The sequence below is a fragment of the Chamaea fasciata genome, unplaced genomic scaffold (assembly GCF_029207755.1).
Source record: "Chamaea fasciata isolate MVZ Bird 193981 ecotype frontalis unplaced genomic scaffold, bChaFas1.0.hap1 SCAF_8, whole genome shotgun sequence".
Classification (NCBI taxonomy): Eukaryota; Metazoa; Chordata; class Aves; order Passeriformes; family Sylviidae; genus Chamaea; species Chamaea fasciata.
The window spans coordinates 6,770,270-6,796,984 of NW_027094093.1; the positions used below are offsets into that span (position 1 = coordinate 6,770,270).

At 42.0% G+C, this 26,715-nt stretch overlaps 1 protein-coding gene across 1 annotated transcript in view; it reads left to right on the plus strand.

Moving 5' to 3' along the window:
• Positions 1-21,993, plus strand: part of ZNF804A (zinc finger protein 804A) — a 148,422-nt gene extending 126,429 nt beyond the window's left edge. The window contains exons 3-4 of the mRNA XM_066189510.1: positions 13,681-13,811; positions 16,180-21,993. Of these exons, the coding sequence (XP_066045607.1) occupies positions 13,681-13,811; positions 16,180-19,465 (3,417 nt within the window). The 3' untranslated portion in view covers positions 19,466-21,993. The remainder of the gene's footprint in view (positions 1-13,680; positions 13,812-16,179) is intronic.
• Positions 21,994-26,715: the final 4,722 nt, after the last annotated feature.

A 26,715-nucleotide genomic window follows, 5' to 3' on the forward strand; every position in this document is an offset into this window, starting at 1 on the left:
GGTGGTCTGTAAGTCTTGTTCAGGAGCTGCCTAAGTTTTGGAGCTTGATGAATTTCCTAAGCCCTTTTGAGTCTCTCTGTGACTGTGTAGTTGCATCCTGCACAAGCAGGCAAGAAACAGTTTTGGGGGATGACATTTTGATGAATGGATTCAAGAATTTCATAAAGGATGAGTCACTTTGATGGCATTGAGAAAGAGAGGACTCCAACAATAAATCCAATATGTGTGGAGAGAAAAAAATGCTGCTTTTGTAAACCTTTCCTAAGCATCATCTGAGGAAATTTTGCAAAAAAAAAGAGAGCAAGTGGAAGGAAAAAACAAGTGTCTTCCTGTGGTGTTTTTGTTTTGTTTTGTTGGGTTTTTGGGTGTTGTGTGTTTGTTTTGTTTTGTTTTGTTTGTTTGTTTGTTTCTTTTTTCCTATCCCAGCCCAGAGGCACTGCAGAATTTTGGTAAGAAATCCTGAAGCAGGAATGTGGGAATGTTAAGGCAGAATCAGCAGTTTGAGCCCAGCCTACTTAAAGGATGTTGTGAAGACTGGGAACAGGTATCTAAAACATCTATATTTCCATGGAAGATAACCCGTGGAGAAAACAGCCAAAGTTTAGGTAGAATAGAAGGAAATGTTATGATTTTCCTCTGTATTTCTATGGCTTTTCATAGGAAAAAAAGTACATAAAGAAATTTTAACTGAAATTTGTGAAAGGTTTTTCTCCGTTCTTCATTAAAAATGCCTGTAAGACTTTCTAGAAAGAAAAAGATTTACGCAGTTGACAAAAAAATAAAAAGATAACTAGTTTGGTGAATCAACCAGGGAAATAGGGAGATCACTCAGAGGGTGCTCCCGCCAAATTGAAGACCAACAAAGACACTTGTTTCAATCCAATAGTGTGAATCTTGTGCAAAAGCAGACGACCTTACTTACTTACGGTCTGTAAGTACTTACTAATTGTGGAGTGCTATAGCAGTGCTGGTGTGGTGCTTGAGGGTGGTGAGAGGTTTGTTTGCAGGGCTGGGAGTTGTACAGTAAGATTCTTTTTTTTCCTTTCCTTGTCTTTGTAGGAAGAGCAGACAAGGGTTTCACAGCTCTCATCGAGGGTTCTTAGCCGCTGAGTACTTTGTTTCTTTGAGTTTGCTGTAGGGAAAGAGAGGGAGGCACTTCTTAAACTTTTGTAAACATACAGTTATGTTGACCTTGGGGTGATAAAGCTTCTGCTCTTATTTTCCATTTTCTGTGGCAATCCTTTATCCAGAAATACCTTCACATGGAGTATGGACATTTTAAATCTGTCTTCTGCTGAGATATACAGAAGGTCCACCTAGTTAATTGCCCCTGTTATTTATGTGCCAGATAGATGGCTTTTTATGGGCTATTTTTTTTCTTCTTTTCATCAAACCTTGAGCTTGTGGCAGTTGAGATTTCAGAGTTCAGTGCTATGGGTAGTGCTCTGTGCTGTTTCCCATGTAAACTGGAGCCTGTATCATGCAAGTGGATGTATTTCTCTCCTTGTTGTCGTTATTGTAAATAAAAAAGTGCCACAGGATAATGTCAGTTTTCCTCAGGAATTGCTTTCTGCCTTTGAGACTGTGGACTGAGATTTGGGTACATTTCCGTTCAGTAATGAGCTTTACGTTATTAGTTAATTATTGTTTTTCTCAATTTCCTGGTGATTCTTAATCAAGGGCAAATTACCTCCTGATAGGTTTCATATCTGACTCTGAGGTAAAGGAATGTTGCAACGAATTCCTTCTGGGTTATATTGAAACAGAAAGCTGGACCTGCCCTACCCATCATCAGCCCTGTCATGTGTTCCTCCAGGCTGGGGTACCCACCCAAACACCTTTTCTGCACTTAGAGGGGGTGAAAGAAACACACCCAGCATATGCAAAGCCAGGAATTTGTTAGTTTAGCTCGAACAAAAGTCCTAACAGCCTACTGAAAAAATTATTGTCGGGCCAATTATGATCATACAGGCACTTACAGCCCAGATTATCTAATTATAAGAGCTTGTTCCTGATAATGATACAGATATAATAAGCTTTCTAGTGTCTGATTCTTTTCTGGTGTTAATGGTCCTCCTGAAAAGGGAAAGTGAGGCGTCATTACGAGTTGTCAGCAACATGAGCTCCTCATGTGGGGCACTATGATGTTGGTGTCCTCTTTGCCAGGAAGAAGGTGAAGTTAACTTTGATGGTTTCTTTCTCCTCACTCAGGTCTATTTGGGGACATCTTTATGTGTTTACTAGCCCAAACACGTGCTCCACTAGTTGCTATTTATCCAGTGCTTCATGATAATGTAGTTAAATTTGCTATATATAATAATCTATATATAATAATTTTTACATATGTTGGAGGCTTTTTCACAGAATCCCAGAATGGGGCCACAGTGGGTCACCTGGTCGCACCTCCCTGCTCCAGCATGGTCATCCCAGACCACGTGGCACAGGTCTGGAATATCTGCAGTGAGGGAGGCTCCACTACCTCTCTGGAAAATCTGCTCAGGTCTCCATCATTGCACAGGAAAGAAGTTCTTCCTCATGTGCAGGTGGAACTCTCTGTGCATCAGTTCCTGCCCACTCCTCTTGTCCTGTTGCTGGGCACCACAGGGCAGAGCCTGGTCCATCCTCTCACACATCCCTGCAGACTCATTTGCTATATTTACTGTATTTACAGCAGACAGGGATGAGGCTCCTCCCCATCTCCTCCAGAAGCTGAACAGCCCCAGCTCTCTCAGCCTGACCTCAAGAGAGATGCTCTGGTCCCTTCCTCATCTTTGTCACCCTCCACTGGACCTGCTCCAGGAGCTCCATGTCTGTCTGGTCTGAGGAGCCCAGAAATGGACAGAGCCCTCTGCATGTGGCCTCACCACGGCTTCATTTCCTTTTTTATCCCTGAACTCACTTTTATCCATATTTTAAAGCTGCATTCCTCTAGCAAGCAATAATGTAGCATTAGTGAGTTGTTTATGGCTCGGGGACCCTGCTGCCATCCCATTCCTTCCACATTCAAGGCCCCTGCTGTGAACTTGTGCTTGTCCTTTTGGGAGTCTCTGTCACACTCTGTTACAGTCCTGGTTTCCCACAGCAGCCTCCAAGCTGTGGCTTACTGATAATTAAAGGAGCACTTTATTAACATAGCATGGTGGTACACACATCCCTGCTCTGCAGTTACCAACATTTCACTCTGCAGAGGCAGTGAGGCAGTAGAAGATACACATAAATACAGACTTGATGGCCCAACATCTTTTTTTTTTTTTTTTTGTAGTGTCAGTGGTGTTTTTCCAGAGTTACTTTGCAACGCACTTCATCCGCATCATTGAAACTGAAAACATACATCAAATCACGATAATAATTGATCTTGCCTTGCAAGGTGCAGCCTTTATATTTCAGATTTTTTTCTGTAGTCTGGTGTTTTCCTCCAAGGACTCTGTGTGTGTAGCATTACAGGTTGGCTTAAGGATAACTAAGATTTTTGTCTGTGCTACTTTGCTGTGGCTAAGTGGGAGATGTGTCAAAATTTGCAAAAGCTCATTTTTGTCTCAGTTTTCATTGGCCAGATTTATGTTCTTTGAGGAAGCTTGTTAAGGTCCTGGGATAATGCTGGCAAGGACCAGATCCTGCTGATGAGAAGCAATTTGTGAGCAGAGGCTTTGAATGGCTCAGTGATCCACTATAAAACTGATATGAGAAAGGGATGGTGATTTAGCTCTGACATAAAGAACTAAAATAAAGAGCTCACTTTGGGGGAATTCATGTGTCTCCTTCAGCCCATCAGTTATTAGTGTATCCTTCAAGGGTTATGGGAAATAATCTTTGGAAGCCCTAACTGTAAATATTAATTCCTCATTTTTGGTCACTGCACACGTTGTAGAGAATGGAGAGGTTTAAGATTTGGTGGGTTCATTTCAGCCTCTGTGGCAGACTTTACTAAAATGTCAGTGACCAAAGAGGCTGAAACTAGAAAACACAGACTAAAAATGTCTGCTGTCAATTTTTAATTCGCCTGTAGGAAGGGAATTGTGTCCTCCTGCAGCCAGGATGGAGTAAGAATCAGAATAGCAGCAGGATCCTCCAGAGGAATTCAGTACTGGAGACGCAGTGACCATGGTGAAAAGCTGATAAATGCCCGTGGACACTGGTGGGTGTTGGAGGGCACCAGAGTGAGGAGTTGTTGGATGCAGTCTCAAAGAACTCAGTGGTGCCAACTATGTTATTCATGCAGAAAGCAGCAAAAGTGCTCTCCAAAAGGAGCCAAAAGCAGCTTTAACAGCTGAGCCATCCAATCTTGTGTGTTGATGGGAGTATCCATTTCGTAACCTAATCCCACTGCAGAGCCATTCTAAAGGGAAATCCAATTTTCCCTCTCTAAAAGAGGTGTAGAGGTGACCTTCCTCTGAGAGGACTTCTTGGTGAAGCAGTGTGAAATGGTTTATGGAACATGAATGCTGATCAGACAGGGATTTTTCCATGAGCTTAGAGCTCTTTGGGTAGACTTGAGAAGAAACGTTGTGGAGCTGTCAGTATTTATGCATAGAAAATGGTAGCTGGCCAGAAAATAAAGCACAGATCCACATTTCTCATTCGGTGACTGGTGCCCACCTGAAAATATCAGGAAGCAGTGTCTCCTTGAGCCAATATTTTGGTTGCAGTAAAGTCGAATTAGAAAATATTGCATATGCAATGCTCAATAAGATTATTCTGGATTAGAGTCCTAAATGGTGCGGGGGAGGGTGGGGGGTGTGTGTAACTGGGAAGCGACCCTTAAAGAAATTATATGTGCCAATCTTGTCTTTAATCTTTGTGACTAAGCTTTCTTAAGTGTTGCTGAAGACTTCCATAGTGAATTGGAAACCTCTTGTCCCCATGAGCTCAGCAGGAGTTTCCCCATTGACTTCAAGAGAAGCATAATTAGGCCTAGAATTATTAAAATAAATGCCTTTAAACTAGAGACTCTGTAACCACTATCCAGATGCAGAAGCCTGCGTCAGCTTCGTGCTCTTTTCATTATCTGGTAAAAAATTATTTTGATAGGTGAGATGCTAATTCTGTATTTCTGTGTTGTTTCCTTTGTGTGTCCTTAATATTTATGGAATATTCAGCTGATTTTTGCTGAAGCTAACAAAAAATACCCTGCAGCTTGCAATAAGCCCAGGCTGCTGCTGCACACGTGGTTAGCAGCTATCACAGTGAAATATTCAGTGTGCACTGCTCAGCAGTTCTGCGGGCTTAAAACAATGTTTTTTGCACAATGGCAACAGTGCAGCCATTAAGCCAACTTCAGGAAACACAGTTATCTTAGAACAAAAGCAACAGGAGTGTTAATTTGTGCTTCATAACCTGTTATTTGTCAAAGTCCTGGAGCCTTGTTCAGCTGTAAGCCACGGTGCTATCTGCATCCTGCAGCAGGGGATGCTGGAGAGGAGCAGAAATGCACAGGCACCAGAAGGGTGGTGGCAAATCAAGTGAGGCTTCTTGTGCTGGGAAGAGCATTAATCATCCCATAATGAAGTGTGTGTTTGTTTCTGGCAGATAATTTGAGGAAGAAAAGAACAAGAGCTAAGAAATTTCTTTTTCCTTCTATTGCTCCCATGTACATCTTCTGCAGTACCATAATCAAGAGTAATTAGTGAGATATTCATCAAGGATAACTAGCTTTCCTGTATCTTACAGGTGCAAGTGTGAAAAATATTTAATGTTCTGATTTTCCTCATGATTCTGAAGCAGTAATGTTTTCATTAGGTTTTGCTTTTCATTTTAAGCTCAAGAGTAATTTATTTTTTTTATCTGTGAAGTAAGGTAGGAAAAATGTAACTTGAGACACTCTACGAGATGCTTCAACACAAGTATGTAGTCTCAAAAACTAATTACGTTTCATGAAAAATTAACTTCAGTCATTATATTAGAAAATTGGAAAAGACCAATATGAATTTTCAGTTGTAGAACATACTACATGCATTTTATATATATTGGTAGGTTCTAAAAGTAAAAGCAGTTCTTTTTTGCAGACTGCACAGCCAAGTGTGCTACTGTGTATTGTACAGGCATGCTCATGAGCAACTTAAAGAGTTGTTGGAGGAAATTTATATCCCATCAATTCATTTAAAGTTAGTGAAAGATCTTATGAGTAATGAAAAATCTCATCTTCTCGTCACCTGCCTCCTGTCAGGCCCAGGATGGACAAGTAAAGTAATATCAACCTTCCTTTCCTCTCCATTCCACGTCCTTCCCAGTCTGGGATGGTGCCCATGACACTGCTAGAAAAAGAGCAATTTCACATCTACTGAATCAACCTTTTTGGGAATATCATGAGCTCCAAGGACTTGCTATTTTTAAATCCTGTGTGTAACTGTGTATGTGTTAGATTTCTTCTAATATTAAAAAGACCATCAGGGAGGGAATGGCTGCAATCTGTGGTGGAAATACGAGGGGGAAATGATTATTCACAGCCTGTATGTTACTTGTTGTCATCTTAATATGAGGGCTTAATATCTCCTCATTTACAACGTGGTTCTGTTGCAAAGTTGTGGAGCTCTTGGTATTTGAGAAAAGGTTTGAATTTTGCAGCTCCACGTGAGATGTAAACAGCCATAGGCAGAGGCAGCTCCTAACTTGGAGCAAACTGAAAGTTACTGCTAAGCCAGCAATGGATTTATGTTATTTTTTAAAGGCTTCTTAAAAGCCAAGTAAGTGGGCAGTGTGGTCCTTAGGCTGGTAATGTGAGGAGGTAACTCCTGCACAAGACAGAAATCCTAAAAAACAGTGTTCTGAAGGAGTTGCTGCTTTCTCGCTCGCCAGCACAAGATCAGGTAAATAAACAGGGCTTTTAGCATTCAATTCTGGGATTTCTGCAGGGCTGGAGGTGCCCCAGCCCCTCCTGGTGACATGTCCTGGTGCCACACCACCCTGGCTGGAAGCTTTCCTTTACTCTCCATGGGCAGCTGTTAAAAATAAACACCCCCTTGCTCCTCGTCTCTTTCAGGAACATATCACAGCAATTCATTCCATGGTGTCAGCATCAAAAAGAAGGAAAAAAATTCTAATAATTTCTTCCTTAGCTTACTACTTTTTCATTTCTCCTTTCTGTGGAAATAATGTGCCTTGTGTAACTTCTGCTAGGGAAAACCTGCAGCACTAACAAGGGTAAATTATTTGGGTATTATACTATCATATTTTTTGAGCTATAATTTTTTTCCTCCAATCTTTACAAGAGGAGATTTTTTTTTTTATAATAATAATATGAAAGATATTGTGGTGTAAAATATGTAGAATTGAAGACCAGAGGAGAAGGAAAGAGATGCTTCCCTTTTGTGCTGTGTGAGAAGGTCTCCAGCTGCAGAACTTTTATATATATATATATATATTTATATATATATATATGCTCTCACAAAGCACTGAAAACAGAAGGAAAGTGTGTGCATTTTACGTCTTAGTAAGCAATGTTTTCTGCTTTAAATGGCATATTTCATTCCCCATTTGAGCATTTACAGGTGTTACATGAGCTGTGTTCTAGTCAGTTATTATTTATAATTGATTAAGCTCGATCCTCTTTGTGAAAGGTACTAATCTGCTTTGGTGTGACAAGTGTTTATCTGATGAGTTCTTGTCACTCTGTTTGCCACACCATAATTCACATAAAGCAGCAGCTTCCCATCTCAGCTAGCAGGGAGCTGCTGTCAGTGGTCCCGCAACATTCAGAGACAGGGAAATATGCACAGCTTCTAGAATCAACATTATAAGCAATACTCGTATTCATACTCATTACATATCACAGAGGTCTTAAAAAAAAAAACAACTAAAAAACTAAATAGAATACAAGCAAAAAAAAAGCTTTATTTAATATGTGGTTTGTATCATGTACAGATTTAGAGGGAAGAGATATATATTTTTAAATAAATCCAAATGCCAGTTTTGTCCTGCTTCCACCACAGTGCTGAACTACCAACCCATGTTGCCCATGTTTAGTAATTAGGAAATTTTCGAAGGGCAGGAAGGAGCTGCAGTGGACTTCCAGCTCCTTTCGGGGTGCAGATGGAGTTATAGAAAGCATAGGACCTGGGGAAGCTTCTGCTGGGCTTGGGATGCACCGGCAGCACTGAATATCCCATGTCTTCATCATCCCAGCCTGTCACTGGGCAGGTGGAGAAGGAGTGAGCTTGGCCTTTTATTTTGATGAGTTATTTTTAAAAGCTAAAACCACATAAATTAATGATTTAGGGACTACCGAGAATACAGTCATTTTTCCTGATGTAATGAAAAGACCATAAAGCATCAAAATTTGATGTCATGGCTGTTAAATTCTGTAATTTTTTACTTCCATTGATCAGAAAATGAATTTATGGCCCACGTATTTTCAGCATTGTAAAAGTCCACGTAATTTAATTGTTAATCTAAGGTCGGAAGCGAATTAGCATAATAAAATCTGAACTGCACTGCCCTAAAATCCCCTGATGGGCATCTTTCTGACTCCCGCTATTATAAAACCTGTCCCCATTGGTTCTTGACCCTGTTAAAGTTGTTCCTAGATAAGCTTTGCAGGGTTAGTTTATGAGAGCCTGTTTGAACAAGCAGTCCTTAGATGACACCTTTGTGCCAGTGGGATGGTTGGTTTTTCTGTGAGATATTAGCACCACAGAGAGAGCCTGTTTCAATCGTGATGCTCGTTATGATTTCCCCTTTGGTCTCGTAAGCTTTTTAAAAAAATTTCACTACTTTTCTGCAGAGTCAGTTCTGACAACATTCAGTTAGATATTCAAATTTATAAAATTATTTGAGGCTGGGGATTTTCCCCTCCCCATATTTTATCACCTTAATGCCTTAGTGTTCATGTTGGGTTTCACTATTCAGCCTATACCTGCGTTTGCTGTCCTAGGTCTATTTATTTATTAATGCCTTCTCTGTGTTTTGAAGATCCATTACTTTAAGGGGCTGTTGCTACGAGGGTTTAAATCTTGACTTTAATTAAGAAAAAAAAAAGCCAACAATGACTTTTCAGGGTGGCTAAAGGTTTGTAATAATGATGCAAGAAGTGCATGTCATGCCGTAATGTGTCTTTGGTTTTGAGAAATTTGATTCGGGGGGGGGATTTCAGGCACCTGGCTCTGGCAGTGGAATCTGGTTTCGTGGTTTCTCTATCATAAAATGCAGGGGAGAATTAGGAAACTCATAGTTAGGAAACCCAGAATTGGGAAACCTTTTGAAAAGCAGCATGCTGAAATGAACTGTCTGATGTGCTAAATGGGGAAGACGAAGGTGAAGTGAAGAGACCAGGAATGAAAATTTCCTGTTGGAAATCCTCTTAGGATTCCCTTGATTTTCTTTACCCTTGTCTTCCTCAGCAAGCGTGGGAACACCAAAGCTCTGTGTCTGTGGGAGAAATGCAGCCACACCTGAGTTTGGGGCTCTTATGGCCACCTCGTGGATAGTTTCATCCATGCACAGGTACACACGGGAGCCTGTAAAAATCTTTTTTATCTGGACTGACAAACTCAGCTCAGCACCATGTACGGGGTGGGCACTCAGACACCTGGCTGAGTTTTTTAGAAATAGGTGGAATATTCCTGCTTCAGGCCCCGTGTTCCAGTTAGGTTTGTTAAAATAATCCAGTTTCTGCCCGAGGGAAAGCAGCCCAGTTGCAGGATGACATTACAAGGCTGGAGACTCAGGGTCAGGCTTCCCATCCCTTCAGGCTGAGCAAAGTCATTTGCAAAGCCAGGGCTCCCTGTGCTCTGCACCTCCAGCATGGCAATACAGTGTATGAGGATAATGATGAAGGCATTTAGGTCTCTTGGAGAAATGTCATTTAATTATTCATTGTGAACTGCTGGTTGAACTCTGCCGGCTGGGTCACACGAATTCTGAGCTGCTTCGTAAGCAGAGGGGAATGCAGGAGGGAATCCAATACACTAACCCTGCCTGCTAATTGCTTCCCTGCTGATCCATGGAAAAAAAACCAAACAGAACAGGCGTTAAACTAGCGACTGAAGTTAGCATTAGCGAACAGCTCTGCCACGTGAAAAGGCAGAGAAAAATTATAAGAAAAAGAGGGTTTACAGGAACTAGTTTTTTCAGTAGCTGCTATTTACTTCGAACAACCTTAGGGGGGTCCTCTTCTGATGCTAAGAATGCATGGACTAATGGTATGGTTGGGTAATAGCTCATTTTCATTTGCATAATTGAAGTGAAACCAACGATTTGCAACTGAGGGCATCATAAATGCAGTGCCAGCAATCCCGAGCATGACTGAGTTGCAGTAAGGGAATGCAGGTGGTGAGAGTTCATCACATGGCGAAAAAAACCAAAGCAGGAAATAACTACAGGATCAAAAAAAGAAAAAAATGGAGGGGACACAGTTACTCATTTAGTTGATCTTTTATTTAAAGGAAATAGCTTGCTTTTTTTTTTTTTTTTTTTTTTTTTGGAACACCGGGTGCATGTCTTGTGGTTTAGAACTAGGAGAAATTCCACTTGGACATGCAGAATAAAGACCTTGAGAAGTTGCCAAGGTGTAATCTTTGCAGATTGTTAAAGCGCTTCATGAAAGACTGAGATACCAGTTGTGAGAAGAAGAAAAAACAAAGCCCATCGTGTAAGTTGTCAGTTTTCTGCAAAGACCAGGAGAGGTCTGGGTGTATCTACTAGGAGGTCTGACAGAAGGGGAACTCTGGGTCCAGGAGATTTCCAGAAGAGAATAGCAGGCAAAGGCTGAGCATACAAAACTGGTGCCACACCTACTTGTAGCCATCCAAGGGGAACAATTTAATTACTTCAAAATTGAGAACAGGCGCGCTGTGCTGCTAACTTGCAGCAGTAAGACTAAAGGGTTCAAAATCTGGTCGGACTCAAATCACTAATTATATAATCATCCCAGTAATTGCAGAAAAGTACTGCAGCTGGGAGGTGATTATGGATTTGTATACACCTCAACTTCTCCTTTTTAACTGTGTGAGACAGCACCCTATTATTTTCCTTTTGTTCCCTTACTTCTCACTTACTTCTTTCCTTAGCACTGGAAGGGAAAAAAAAAAAAACCTGAAGAAATATTGAGCTCCACAAAATGCAATTAAATCCTCTCTTTAAGTGCCAAGGGCTGGAGGTGGGGAGGGGAAGGAGCAAATTTCATCTCTTCTCTTGTGTTTTGAGCACTCAGGAGTTGCCTATGAAATGAAGTACTTCAGGTTTCATGAGTGGGAAGCAGGGTCAGTATCATGCTATTTAGGAGAACAGGAGTGCACAGGGGTAAGATATGTTCAACAAAGATGCTACACATCTCAAATATTCTTTTCCTGGGGAAAAAAATTAATCATACATCTAGTTTTGAGTCTACTTATAACCTGATACTGTATTAGCACAATAAAACAGATTTTTATCAGTAGAAAATCTTGATAATTAGAAAATATAAATGGTGGAAGATGTGATTACATTTCAGATTATTTTTCTCTATCAAGGATATCCAGGCATTTGAAAAAGAGTGCAAAACTCAAAAATAGAGAGCGGTACTAATTTTTCTGCACGTTTGCGCTCTCTGCATGTTTCTCCATATTCATTTCTTGGCATTGAATGGACTGCCCAAGTAGTGCTACCATCACCCAAAACGGCAATAACTAATTATTTCAGTGTGTGACTGACTCTTAGAATATCTCAAGGTGGGTTGGACCCGTTATAAATACATATTATAAAGTTGGCTTTTCGCAAGGTGTGTGCTATATGATTAATAACGTTGTGGTAAGGATATAAGTTTTTACTTCTGTATTAATAAAGAAAGTTAGGCATAGTGGTAATAGTTGATACAGTATGCTTAAACTGTCTGCTTGGCCGGGATAACATCCAGTGAACATGTAAAGACGACCCTGCGATTGAGATACCACCTATCAGCATCCACCATCTGAAGAAAGTATGGACCAAGGCCCAAACTGGAGGTGATAATGAAGACACGGGCAAGAAACACGCACGCTCTAAAAAGGCGGACCCAAAGAAAGACCATGCAGAACAGTTCCTGGAATATGGAAACTAGTTTATGGAAAAATATGAATATTCATCAAGCTGATGCAATAGAAAGGGTATTTAAAGAATGACTATGATATAGCAGCGTGTGGACTTGGCTGAGTGCCAAGTCATCCGTCCATACTTTGCTTTTTTAATCTCTTTTGTCTTATTATTTTATTAAATCCATTTCTTAAGTTTTACATAGAAAGCAAACCTCGTTTTTCACAGACCTATAAGGATCATGGAGTCCAACTGCCTGCCCCTTGCAGAACCACCTAAAACTAAGCCCTGTTCCTCAGCTTCCTTAGTTCCAGCTAAGCTGGTCCCTCAGCTGTTGTCAGGTTTGGTGCTGTGGCCACTTCCCTGTGGAGCCTGATGGGGTGGCTGACCACTCTCCCAGGGAAGAAGTGGTTGACAGTATGTGGGAGGTGTTTTTCTGTGAATAGGGGCAAGAAAAATTCACAAAAGGGGTGAAATAAAAAAAAAAAAAAAAGAGAAGGAGCAGGAGGACACTGTTGACAAACTGCATTTTGTGTTTTGCAAACTCTGTTTTGTGTATCTGTTATGTGTGCCCGAAGTGGTAACAAAAGGACTTAATACCCCTTGAACTATTTGAAGTTAGAGTTTTTGCTTCTACTGTGGCCACCATTCATGGCCGTCATTAGCCCTGGGCACTAAAAGGGGGTAGCAAGTTACTGGGTTCTTTCCAGAACTGTGAGATGATGGTTTTATAAGGTGACTGTGAGCCATAATCAGGGCACACCGAGGACCAGTGGGGTTTGGAACCGACTGGAATTCATTTTGCTGACAGGAAGAACCAGGGAGGCCCCTGCATATTGTCCTTCTGTGATATAAAGAAAACAAGATTCCCTTTCTGCGTGGAGAATCGGAGCTGAGCACTTCTATTTCCCTGCAAAGAAGCAGTCTGGAGATAAAATCACATGAGATCCTGGGTTGCACCTGGGTATCTGTACAACTGCTGTGTCAGACACCAGTGGGAGCAGGAAACACAGGCTCCTTCAAAGGGACCATCTCCCCATTTCTGAATACAATTTCTCTGTCCATTACATCCCTCAGAGATCCCTGCTGGGTCAGGACCCTTTAACATCTCTAATAATGCCAGGGATGGCAGGACAGGAGCTCTCAGGAGCTTTGCAGGTGTTGGCATGCTGATAACGTGGCAGGGCAAGGTCAGAGGGACCGTGGTGAGCTGGAGAGAAGAGCTGATTTGTCACTTCCACAGAGCAGCAGTGACAAGTGCCATGCCCAGCATCTCAGGCAGAAAAATTCCAGATTTAATATCACCGGGGTTGGGGGGGGGGTATCAATAGGCTTTTGGGAGGCTTTGCAGAAAAATGCCTGGGGTGGTCTCATTTTTTTAGTTGATCTCTCAAAAAGCAGCTATGGGAATGTTCTGGGGAAGAATCATGAACAAAATTCTGGGTGAACTTTGCCTCATCCTACTGAGGCTGGTCTACATCATCCCAAAAGCTGCAGTAAAATTTGCTAGGTTGTCTGTAGCCTGGCTAACCTGTCCCTAGCATCTCTAGGTATTTTGGTTATTCCCTTGAAATCCTGATATTTGTTGAATGGCTAGGTTCGGAATAATTCATGCTGCGAGCATTTACCAGCAAGTAACTGTCATTACAGTGTTTCTCATCCCAGGGGTTTTTATGTGCATTATGTGGCTGTTTCTTGCAGAGGCTGAAGGAACTGAAACAGAGGGAGTTTGCTCGAAATGTAGCATCTAAGTCACGAAAAGATGAAAGAAAACAGGAGAAAGCCCTTCAACGTTTGCACAAGCTAGCTGAGCTAAGGAAAGAGAGGACGTGGTAAGTCCATAGCTGCTCAAACAGAAAAAATCCTTCTGAATAAACCCTCAACTGTCAGCTGGTGCTGTGGGACCCTTGGCTGTAGCCAGACACACATTTTTAGGGTGCTTTGGAAGCATTCTGTGCACAGTATTTGATTCACACTGCGTGCAGGAATGAATGTTTAACACTGCTTTTTCAGCTGAGCTAAAACGACACATATTTTTAGTTTAAAAAAAAAGAGCTGTGTTTCATATATATTTCATAAAACCAGGCCCTTTGGTTGAAAGCTGAGTGAACTAGGTCATGCATTTGTAGGCTGACACTACTTCATTGATGAGGTGAGGAGCACAGTCTGTCTCTCTAGGATGTAACAGATCTCTGCGATTTAGTTTTCAAAATGCTCGCCTGGGAAAGCATCCAGAAACCTAGCTTTAGATCACAATAGCCGGATTTTTTATATTAAAAGGTAAGTGCTCCTTTTCCCCTGCTCAGCAGAGTGTTTACCTCCCTCTGCAGAAGTGACTCCTTGCTGCTCGTACATTTTTAGTGTTGTATCTAGGCAAGCTGTTGAAATTAGCGTTGAGCTCGCTAGTTGTGACTGAATTCTCAAAATATGACACAGTTCTGACACTGATAAGCCACTGAAAATATATGTACTTGTCACAGCGTAATCTCTGAAGAAAAAAAAGAAGAAAGGAAAAATGTGGATGCTCATGTGCAAATGTTTTCTCTTTATTCAGCCTTCGCCCCCCCTCCCCCAGATGAACTGACAGAGGAGCTCAACCAAGCTGCAGCTCTTATTTAGAAATAGTCTCCTTGTCCCTAGTTTGGATGGTGGGCAGTGCCCTGAAACAAAGTCCGAACGAGCAGGTGAACGGGACATGAATGTTGGGGGGTCTGTTAGACACGAGCAACACAACACCTAACTTTTTAATCTTACGATAACTCATGTGGAGGCTCTTTCTCCCCATGACTGTTTTAACTGTCCATATTTCATACTTGAGTATATTAGGTATCATTCTCCCTAAATATGCTCCAAAACCTGAATTTTGCATATTGCATGAGAAAGAAGAAAGAGGGACTTGTGTTTCCCTTTTTCCATGCTAGTGAAGCACAGATTTTGCAAGCCTTTGTCGTGTCTGGATTATTTGGTGTTTTTTAAATATCCTTTTGCTAGTTCCTGAAGGGGATATTCCATCTTAGCCTAATTTATCTATTTCATAATTGCTATTTACTACCACTTTGCATCCTTAGAGGTGTGACATAGACAAACACATAGGATTTTTTAAACTGGCATTTTCTAGGCTGGTTTTTTAGAAGCCACCATTTTATTCTGTGAAAGAAAGGATTTGTGTGTGGGTTTAATATATATTTCAAATTTATAAAGAACTGGGCAAGGCAGGAATTCTCATGAGAAAGTCCTTTCTCATAAAACCTCTTCCTTAATTTCTAGACCTGATAGGGTAAAGACATTATTCTTCATCTCAGCACTTCTTGGGGTCCTAAATGACATTTTCAAGTGTTTCCAATGACTCATCAGCAAGTATTGCTCCGCACTGTAACACAGAGCGATTTGGCTAAAACAAACAAACAAATGGTTGTGACACAGGTCCATTACTCCTAGTGCTGAGCAGTTTCTGTGGATGCTGGAAAATTGTCAGCTTAAACACTTTTTGCTCTTCTCTTTGCTTCCTATTAAGTCAAATAGAACAGATGGGAAGAGGACATGAAATGAAGAACAGAAGCAGACAGTGATAAATTTTTTTCTCGAGAGGGATGAATCACTTACTTTACTTCTGTCAGCTGAAATCCTCTCCCCAGTTTTATTTCTCCATGAAAGAAATTGCTGAGATGGCGATGGTTTGGTTTGTGCACACAAATGGGATGGGAGCTGCTGTGGGATTGCCTGTAGGCAGAGCAGCAGCCACTGCAATGATGAGTGCAGGGGAAGTGTGCTCTATGAAGCACTCTCTGTTTTAATATATTTTGTAGCACCAAGGAATGTAAAACTGCTATCTGTAGTAACAGTGTTGTAACCGCGGGGGTCTGCTGGGAGGAGAAGCCAGATTTCTGTGGAGACAGGCAGCCTCTTCTTCGGCCAGCCAGTGTGCCTAGGGAAAGTTAACTACTATGTAGGAGTATTGGTCCTTCAGCTGATAACTACACATGAAGGAGCTGAGAGCATAATATTTACTCATTCTTTTTTTTTAGTACTAGTCAACTGATCTTTATTATAAAAGATGGTATTTTTTTTGTACTCTAAATGCCCATCTCCACAGAGTCCTCCTCTTTCCTTAAAAAGCTCCCTTAAATACCAATGTAGTACCATGTTTCTGTCAGCAGTTCTCTGAACAGTATTGACTCAAAGCTTTATTTTTCTTCCTAGTGCTCCTGGAAGCGGCCCTATGTTCAAATCCACGACGGTGACTGTGAGGGATGATTGCCACGACATCCCCAAAAGTGCTGCTGTAGATCCTGCCAGGCAACAGGATTTCAGCTGTGCATTAATGCATGATGCCCAGAATTGCAAAGACGTTGCTTCTGTTATTCCTCCCGCTCCTGGAGATGCAGGAAGCCATCAGTCTGACACCAACAAGTGTGGGGATCAGGTGCAAAGAGCTCAAGGACACAGAGTTGGGTTCTCCTTTGCTTTTCCTAAGAAAGCAGCGGTCAAACTGGAGTCTTCAGCTGCCGTTTTCTATGAGTTTAATGAGGAAACCTCCACGGAGCATGGATTTAGCAGGAGGAGTAGGTTTGTTCCAGGAACGTGCAACCTTCAGTCTCCTCCAGCAGTGGAAATAGCTGTGTGCCCTGAGGAGAAACACAACTGTTGTCACCCACTGGTGGAAAAATGCATCGACACAGCAGAAGCTCCTGAAGCTCAGGAGTCAAAGGAGCTGTCCAGTGAGGAGAGCAGGGTGCTGGAGACTCCAGCTCTACCTGCTGCCATGTCCCACTCAGTGCAGCCTGTGTGCTCAGGCACAGATGGCCACGGTGTGGAGGTGAGTGCTGCTGACTCAGGGGACCACACGCTGACCCTGGCTGCAGACAGCGCTCCGGTCCTGCCCCTGGATGAGCTGCAGGCCAACAGAGCTCCCCTGCAGGAACCTGGGGAGGATTCCTCCTCTCTGCGGGACGTTGCAGAGGAAAATGATAATGATGGGAGCAGCGACCCATCTGCAGCTGAAGCTGAAGTAAAAAACCTGGGGGCGGATGCAGCAGTTTCAATGCCGGCTGAAGAAGGCAGTGGAGCCCCAAAAAGCAAACCGGACACATACAAGAGACCCTGTCAACCCTTTGTCCCTGTTCTTAGCAAATATGGATCAAATGTTCTTCAGTGGCCATCAGAAATGTTAATTTACACGAGTACAGACCCATCGATTTCTTACAGCTGTAATCCTTTGTATTTTGATTTTAAGTCATCAAGAGCAAGTGAAAGCCAAGAAAAGCCCAAGCATCAACCAAGCATACCTCATTTGCACCATAAAACTGAACCTACCCATATCTTAGTCTCAGATTTTACAAAAAGACCTAATTCAGAGTGTGGTGAATATGAAGTAGAAGTGAATAAAAATGTGTGCAACTATACAATACCCCTGTTAAGTGATGTTTCCCTCTTCAGAAATTGTGACCTTGCAAAAAATCAAAACAAAGTGTCCTTGGATGAGTCATTCAGGATTAGAAAAATAGAAAAGTATCACATATCTCATAACCCCTTACGACAAAACACTGTGATCGATGAGAAATACAACAAAGTCTGGATCAAAGAAGGCCATGAAAAATGGCTTCACAAAAGCAGAAAACGGAAAAGGAGAAGAAAATTATGTCATTGTCATTATCATCACTGTGGAGACACAACAGTAGCAGAAATGGAGATGTCTCCAGTAACTGAAAAAGAAGTTACTCACAGAGATGAAAATAAATATCAGCACCTCCAAAATAATGCAGAGAAGTGCAGACACGGCGCAGGAAATATCTGGTTAACCCCAGGTGAGGTGCAGCAGTCGCAGCCAAAACTTGGCATTGAAAACGCTCCTAAGAGGGTTATGTCTGCATCAGATCATATACACTGGGACAGAGGCTGGTGTGACTTTTGGAGTGCAAAAAATAGCAGCCAACACCATGGCTGTAAAGGACCACACAGAAAGAGCAAAGCCAGCTCCCGGAGGCAGGCAAAGCAGCTGACTCCCAGCTCCAGGAGGCACAGCCTGAGGCACTCTAAAACGTGCTGCAGCTGGAAAGTCAGGAGGTCGAGCTGTAGCCCAGAGCATAAATGTTTAGGACAGTGCAGCCAGGAGAAGGGGCCGAGTCAAAACCAGCCCATAAAAAGAGGATGCAGTGTTCTGACAGAAGAAGCCGAGAAACCCCACCGCAAGTGGAGGCAGCACACCTATTCCTCCTCCTCGGATGAAAGCTCGTGTGGACAGGCATTATCAGCAGAGGACTATCTGAGGCAAGGACACGCTTTAGGTGCCCATCACAGGGCGAAAGGGAAACGCAGGAAAAGGAAGACTAGAATCCATCGTGTTTTCCTTGACAGGAATGCGAAAAGTGAGGCCTCTGAATCTTCCAAAGAAAATTCTGCAAGTTCGACCTTAAATATTTCAGGGGACTTAGTGACTCAAGACAATCTAGAAGAAACCAATGCAGCTCCCAAAGATGATGATGCAAAGGATAGGGATGAAACAATGGAGCTGGAGGAAAGCAAGTCACCTCTGGAAGCTGCTGGCCCACAGGAGGTACTGGAAGATGCCAAACCTATGGTGAGCGCAGCGACGGAGAGCACACCCGCCACGCTTCCTGAGGTCATCACAAGTTCTGCTGCTCCTGCCCCTGAGCAGGGCGCTCCAGCAGCTGCCGCCAAGCAGGCTGCTCCCCAAGAGGGAAAGAAAAAGGAAAGTGTCAACAGTCGTGAGAACCAAGCTCGTTACAAAGTTCCCGTCCCCAGCAGGCACTTGGAGCAAGCTCCTCCCAAGTCCTATCTTTGCCATTATGAGTTGGCCGAGTCTCTGCCGCACGAGAAAATGGGCGAGGTGGCCGGTGAATGGGTGCAGTACAACCCCGGCATATTTAGCAGCCCCCCGCCCTTGCCATTCAAAGAAGCACACGTAAACAGTCACACCTTTCTAACCACCGAGCAGTTGATTGCCCCCTTCCCCCTGCCCGACCAGACGCTGATCTTCCCTCCCGACAACCACGAGAAGTTCAAAGAGCTGCCGTCGGAGGCGTTCCAGCAGATCCTGCCGCTGTCGGGCAAGGTGAAGTTCGCCTTCGCCCCGCCGGCAATGCAGCCGCCGGGCTCGGCGCTGCCGCCGCTGCCGCTGCAGCCGCCGCTGTGCTCTACCTCGGTGACCACCATCCACCACACCATCCTGCAGCAGCAGCAGCAGCAGCAGCACGCCGCCGCCGGCACCATCAAGGTCCTCCAGCCCCACCAGCAGTTCCTGTCGCAGGTCCCGGCTCTTTCCAGAGCGCCTTTACCTCATCTCCCGGTGGGGCCGCGGCTGTGCCCGGCGGGGCACGCCGCCTTCGTGGCCCCGCCGCAGCTGCCGCTGCTGCCGCCCTCGGTGCTGCCGCCCGCCCCGCTGGCCTTCCCCCCGCTGCCGCACTCCGTCTTCCCGTCCCTGCTGGCCCCGCACCCGGCTGTCATCCCCCTGCAGCCGCTCTTCTAGGACACCAACGCCTTCAGCCCCCTCGAGCTTTGCAGAGCGGTTCTGCGAACTAAACTGATTTAAGATTCCTTGTTCCATTTACTGTAAGTATAGCGATGCAACAAACGTCCATGGCAAGTTCAGACCTATACTATTACTAAAGCACTGAATAGTCTGATGCTAATAATGAACTATATATATATGTGAAAATCATGTCTTAGAATATGTATAATGTATATAAAATATATTTATAGTTCTATAACTTATGTTGTAAAGTATTCACTTTTTTGTTTTTTATCTTTGTGTATTTGCACCTATTTAATGTTTAGACAAAGCTGATGCACTATGTTTTGTACTATGTTCTCTGAAACTGTAAATCTAGTGACAAACTATCTCTTGCAATAAATTTTTGTTAACTACTTAAGGATATGAAAAATCTTTCATTATGAGCCTCACAGATGTTGTTCTTCCATGTCCTTCTGCAGCTGAACAGCATCCTCTGCCCCTGCCATGTTGGGATAACCAGGTTTCCTACCCGCCAGTGATTTATCAGGGAGGCTCAGAGGCCAATACCTTGAGGGCAGCTGTCTCACCAAGCCAGAGAGAAAGGGTAATAGATGTTTGTGTTGGTGGCCTGATGTCACTGTGACAAATTTTGCCCACTTCTAACTATGTGCACACGCTGCTGACCGGTGGAGCTGATCCCTTTTATTCTAAACCAGAGAGAGATGATGCAGCAAATATAATGCTGGTGATGGAAGGGGAAGAAAGGTTAATATTGACAGCAGTTTGGCGTCGAGGGAATATTATTGCTTGTAGTGGAAGGGTAGAGCCTTGGTTCCAATGAGGGGTTTCTCTGATGCCCACAGATCTGTTGGAGAGAGGTCCTTGCTGCTGGGCAGTGTGTGAAGGCAGCAAGAGCACAGGAGCATCAATGGTAGGTCAGGAAACCCACCAGGGTTTGACACAAATTCTTATCTCACTTCACCTCCCCTCCTTCCTGCAGCATTTCACTAAAGAAATAGAATAAGGCAGAGTAGAGATTAATTAAAGTAATAATATACTGCCATTGTTTCTAACTGTATTTCAGAGACTTCTCCCTACCTCTGCAGCCTTTTCGTTGCTGTCGGACCTCACCCAGCTTTAGCTGGTGAAATCTCCTCATTTGCTTTAGCATGAGGTATATCAGACCTGTGCCTGCGACAGTCCAGAATAAAAGCAGAAGTCCTTCTGAGACAGAGCCATCCCTCTGAGTTAAAACAAAATGTTATCATGTGAGTGGAGCCAAGACTTGCAGCATGAAGGTTAGTGCTAGAAGTAGGCCCTCCATAATAAAAGGTAGGTAGGCTCTCCCAATTAATTACTTCTCGTCACCTTTTTATATACTAGAATAAAATCATATAAAGTTGAACTGAAAGGATAGCGAGCTTTAAGTATTATTAATATACATTGCATATTAATAGCTAACTGTTTGCAAGGTAATGCTATATCTTACAGCATATATATTTGGATCTTATTTTCTGCATCCATAGCATTAGAACTTACCTGTATTGACACTGCAAGTTTCAGTATAACATTACATTCAAACCATGGCAAACAACATCTTGCCGCTATCATTACGGAGTCAGCTGCTCAGGGGAGGTGAGTTTCCCTGTGTTGTGTGGTTGCAAAGGGCTAAACCATGTTAATCAGCAAAAACAGTGATAAGGAAGAGCAGATGAGCAGCCAGGTTCTGGAGAGTGTCTGGATCCCCTGGGAGTCACTGAGCACCCACCCCTGTAATGCCAACAGGAAGGTTGATTTTCTCTAGTTCTGGTTTCAGGTGGATGCCCGTTTCTGTTTATGTGGTACCTAAAAAAAATCAGGACGAAGGGACTTTATACTCCTCCTTTATTCCAAGAGTCTGCCTGCATAATAAGGTGTTCATCTCCACTAGCTCCTGTTGCCGGGCACGGGAATCTCCGTTGGAAGCGGGAGGGTTGTCCCGGGTGACTCGGGTCCCTTGGGTGACGTGTCCTGACTTCTGCATCTCTGCCCTCCTCCGTGGGAGGCAGCACACGCAGTGCCCTGGGTTCTGATGTCCCATCAGAGACAAAATCCATCCCATCACAGAGCAGTTCATTAAGAAAAAAAAATAAAAATAATCACGTAGGACAAATACGGTTGCACGTTCTGGCAGATTTATAAATAGCCAAGTTAAAATTTTCAGTTGCAATGTTCTTTGAAAAATCCCATCTATGAACTTGGAAGTCCACATTTTTTTTCACCAAAATGTTCCAACAGCTTTGAATTCTACTTTTTTTCCTTACAATTTAAATCATTTTAGGTTGTTAAAACAGTTTTAAGACATTGCACAATTCTTTATTATCTACTGTAATTGCTGTTCAATAGTGTATAAACTATTTAAAATAAAAGACTAATAACTATAAAATGTAATAATTTTCTAATATGGTATTGCCTTTAATGCTAGAACTGTTTGTATATGTGACTTCATATGTAAAAGCAAAAGCAGTTTAAAAATAAATCATAAGTAAGTTTCAAATTGAACACACTAAATTAAATTACCTAATGAAATGTTCTTTTGAGTTTCTGTTTTATTACTAAATATGTAACTTCTAGTAAGTTATATAAGGGTAGTCCTTCTTATTTTATCTGGTATTTTAGATTAAAGGTGTATTTTTATTCCATAAATTGGTACTCTAATTTATAAACAAAAACTGTTGCAAGTGCTAAACAACTGAATTTTTTATAACTTGAAATAAATGGTACCCAATTCCTTAAATCTAAGTAATTTACTTCTGAATTTACAAATTTGCACAGATCTAGTGTGTCTATGCTCCTGGCCACTTTGCCAGGTTTAGAATTCACTGGGATTTCTTCCTGGTGCAAGCAGCAAGAGTGTTGTTCCCAAAGGGCAAGGATTAGATTCTGGGATCTAACCCTAAGTGAGGTTAGGGATTTTGTTAAGTGTTTCCCAGACCAGCTCTGCAGAGAAGTACATGAAAAAGGCACTCTGTTCCATTGAGATGAGAAGAATATCTTCATTTTGGTCCTTGGAAAGTTGCAGCTTGCCCATGCTGACCTTCCTGGGGACGTTCCATTTCTCAGGTAATGTGAGCCATAAAATTATGGTCTGGAGGAGCTCTTGGGCATTAAGGAGTGTAAATGTCTCACCTTGTGAGGGACAGTTTGGAGTAAATGGGCTCTTGTCTTGTGTCTCTTGTGTCTGTAAGCACACAGAATTTTTGAAATACGTGCAAAGAATTGGATTGTTAATTTGGTTTTCTTCACAAGCTGTTAATTGCTGGGGAGAAACCACCAGATTTCAGATTCTGCATGAGTGATCAATGGGTTGTGGCCCACGGAGGAACTGCAGGTCACAGACGGTGGTAAAAGAAACACTCTGTGTGGAGGATTATTGAGTGACAATGTTTTTACCTTTCAGTTTAATCAAACAGCAATGAAATGGTTATGAAGCAATGTCATCTTTACCTGGAATGTTAACTTTTTATTAGCTTGTCAAATTTTTGCACTTGTTAAAGACTCCGTTGGGTATGGTATTGAAACAAAGCTTTAAAAGGCTGTTGCAACATCCAATTCCCTTTACTCCTGTACATGATGACCTGCTGCTAATACAACAGATCACATGGCTATAATTTTTCTGACAAGTTTATTTTCTGTAACCGTGCTTTTCCTTCAAAATACGTGTTTTCTGTTACGATCTTTATTTGATATGCTGCAGTTAAAACACAGCTTTAAATATATTTGCTCAGATTCTTCCTTGGTGTAAATTCATGCACAGCTTCTGGCTTTGGTTTGTAACCCCCAAAAATCTTTCATGCTGCAATGCCAAGGGTTTTGTTTACTCCCCCAGATTAAGGCAATACATTATGACCATGTGAATGTATTTTGAAGACAGTTCCTTGTTTGTAAGTAAGGTGGTAAATTTTAATCTGATGGGTGTTTTGCTGTGGTGTTCAGAGTTCTAAACTCCATCCATTCATTTTCTGCTCTGCAATTACTGTACATTGCCTAAAGGCTTGTGTATGTGTAGCAGTGCACACATTTATGCAATATGCCTATCAGCTGGAAACCATTACCGTGCTATATTAACTTTCTTTATTGAAAGTAAAGACTTTTTTACTGTATAAAGATCATTGGATATTTTTAAATTAACACGACTGACTATCTAGATGTGTATGTTATTTCATAGATCACTTTGATTTAGTATTTGCAGCAGGCGTGGTTTTGTACATTATGTCTCCCTTCTCCTCTTTACTTCAGGAACATTATAAAGTGTTCTCTTTTTCTCTGTGACTGAGATTATCTGAGCTTATTGGAATTTGCCTATTTGTGGAAATGAACTAGGCTATTTTATTACTTTCATCTGCAATAATTAGTGTACCAACTTTACGAATTGTAAGACATCTTATTTTTGCTTCAAGCTTCTGTTTCATTTTATGGATATCATAAAAGGTTGGGAGAATGTCTACCCTGAGTCTAAATTTTGACCTGTTAGTGAATTTCTGAAGCCAATGGAGTCTAAGGAAGCTTTGCTATTAGTGTTACTGAGGATTTATTTTCACCTGGAGCATTAGGTCTCTTTATTTATTAAAACTGCCTAATACTTGCTGCTTTCAGTTGAATAATAATTTCATGAGGTGTGATGAGGACCACAATCCAGTGAAGGAAAATGAATCCATTTTTAATCAGTCTTCTACCTCCTTTGTTGTCAAGTTGTTTATATAATTAATGACCACAAAGTTATATCTTTAAAATTTCTGTTCTGTAGCATCAGTGTTTTGAAACACGTGCATGCACCTTCTGGTCTAATACCAAAGAGAAAAACAGTTCATTGGAATATTGATTTCCCTACCTGTACAGGCTCACTTAGAAATTTTAATAAGTAGGGCTACATTAATACAATATGCAGGTAACATAATGTATTGGTAGTCTTTATTTTTCCTGGGATAAATCAAAATGTGCAAATCCATGTAGAGAAAAACATTAGTAAGCTTCAAATGTGAACCCACGATGAATACAGGATTATTTATGAGAATTAAAGATGGTTACTCTTAAATCAGAACCAGTGTTTGTTTGCTGTGAATGAGACTTTAATTTCATTTTTTTTTTCCTTCAAAAGAAGCAGCAAACAGGAGAATACTTTTAAAAATGCTTGTTTTTAAATCAGCTGGGTAGGACCTGTGTACCTTTCTCATGGGTGAGAAACTGCAAGTAAGTATTGGACATTCAAAATCCTACATGTCCTAAGGAAAAATTTCACACTTCTAGTCCAGTCTTACCTTGATTTAATCCAGTGAAACCTACAGGAAGAATTAGGAGATTCATTTAGATGAATATATTTGCACTACTGTGAATACAAAGAAAGTGAAGCCCAGCTCAGGTCCAAATGTTTTTCTTGCAATGTAACTCAGATTTAACAGCCCAAGTAATTTGAACCCAAACCTTCTTGCATGTAACAGACTCTTCTATAAATGGCTTTTATGTCACCTGAGTGCTGGCAAGAATGACAGTGAAATCCTGTGAAACCTCTCGTCTCGTGTCAATAATGCCTGCTGAAGCAATCACTGCTGGAAGGAGGAAACCTGAATTGGACAGTACCTAAATTACACTTTTTCCTTGTGGGATTGTAGGTGGAAATGTGGAACCTTACTTGCATTTTGGTGTTTATACATCTACAGGTGTGTTAGTACACATGTACCAGATTACTGGTTTAGGATTCTTTCTGTTTTTCTAGGCGTAGTTAAGTAGTGGTAAGAATATCTAATTTGAAGGGTACATAGCAGAAGAGAAGAAACCTGTGAAGGGAGGAATATTGACACAGAATAATAAGGAAAAAAGTGGTTATAATATAATGAACTCATCTTTTCCTCTTGAGGGTGAAGGAAAGTTGCATGAAGTTATTTCACTTGCTTTTTATTGGGTGGCCCTGTTTAGTATCTTTTTACTGAAATTACCTGTGCTGTTTGCCTCAGCTGGTCTGTCAATCCATCAGTGTCAAAAAAAAAGTCAGGTTAGCAGGGGAAAATCTGCATACAATTTGCTCTTAATGAAGTCCCTTTTCTCTCTGGAGAAACTATACAGAGAATGAACTTTCATTGTGGAAAATAAGCCCGTTACTCTCCCTGCCACTGCCTACAGCTGCATGTTTGCTCACCTTTTGTTAACTTGTCATTCTCCAGCAGCAGAAGAAATGAAAAGGAAGTTATTTTTTTGCAGTGCCACCAGTTGAAGAAGACTCAGGTCTCCAGCTGGGTGTCCTCAGCTCTGTTGGATGTTGGTGCAGTTGCCTGCTCGTGGCAGAGGTCAGTTAGGACTCTGTTCTCGAAGCCGTAAGAGGAAACCCAGTCTGGGATGTGGGGTATTTTGTGGTTCATTTTCCATAAAGTGATGTGGGCCATCGAACCTATTATTGGTCAATAAAAAAGGCAGAATTCTGTTAAGGTTGTAAAAAGCAGGTTAAATAGAAGGTAAGTGTTGGGGTTGAGGTACAGAATGTTGTCCACAAAAGGTTTCATGAGGAATTGTCAAAGGTAAGAAATTGATAATGAAGAAAAGGAGCAATAGTAATGTTATTTTACATACAATATAAAATACCCTTACATAGACAACACCTGTGCAAGAAAAAAAAAGCGGTCTTGAGTCACCAGTCACGTACGGGGAGCTGAATTTTGGGCAGCAGGTTGTTGAGGGAAGCAGTGTTGTATGGGACGTAGAACAGTATGCACAGGGGGAGCAGGAATTGCTGCTCTGAAGAATGTCTTGAGGGACAGTAGAAAGTGGTTTTACTTCTGGAGGGAAAAGAAAAGCAGGGTTGAGAGGAGTCAGACCTGCCAATATTCACGGAGCTGGATGGCAGCACAAAGAGATACAAATGAGGCTGGGTGGAGGGGAGGCACTGCTGCAAGAGTTCCTAAAGACAGTTTTCATAAACTCAAGCCTGCAGAAATTACTGGTAATTAATCCTTAGCGATGCCTTAGAAAGGCTGACCTGAAACAGAGACTGGACAGAACTAGAGAATAAAGTAGATATTTATTGAAAGGCCTCTAGGATCCACCTTGGGCAGGAGGAGAGCCTGGCCAGGGCTGCACCCAGGGTGGACTAAGAATGGTCACAAAATGGCTGACTGGACATGAGATCTTACATTTTTATAAGTTTGGGTCCATTTGCATATTGGGGTTTAATTGTCCAATTACAGCTTCAGGTTGTGAGGTCCCATCCTTTTTGTTCTTCCCTTCAGTCCACCGTT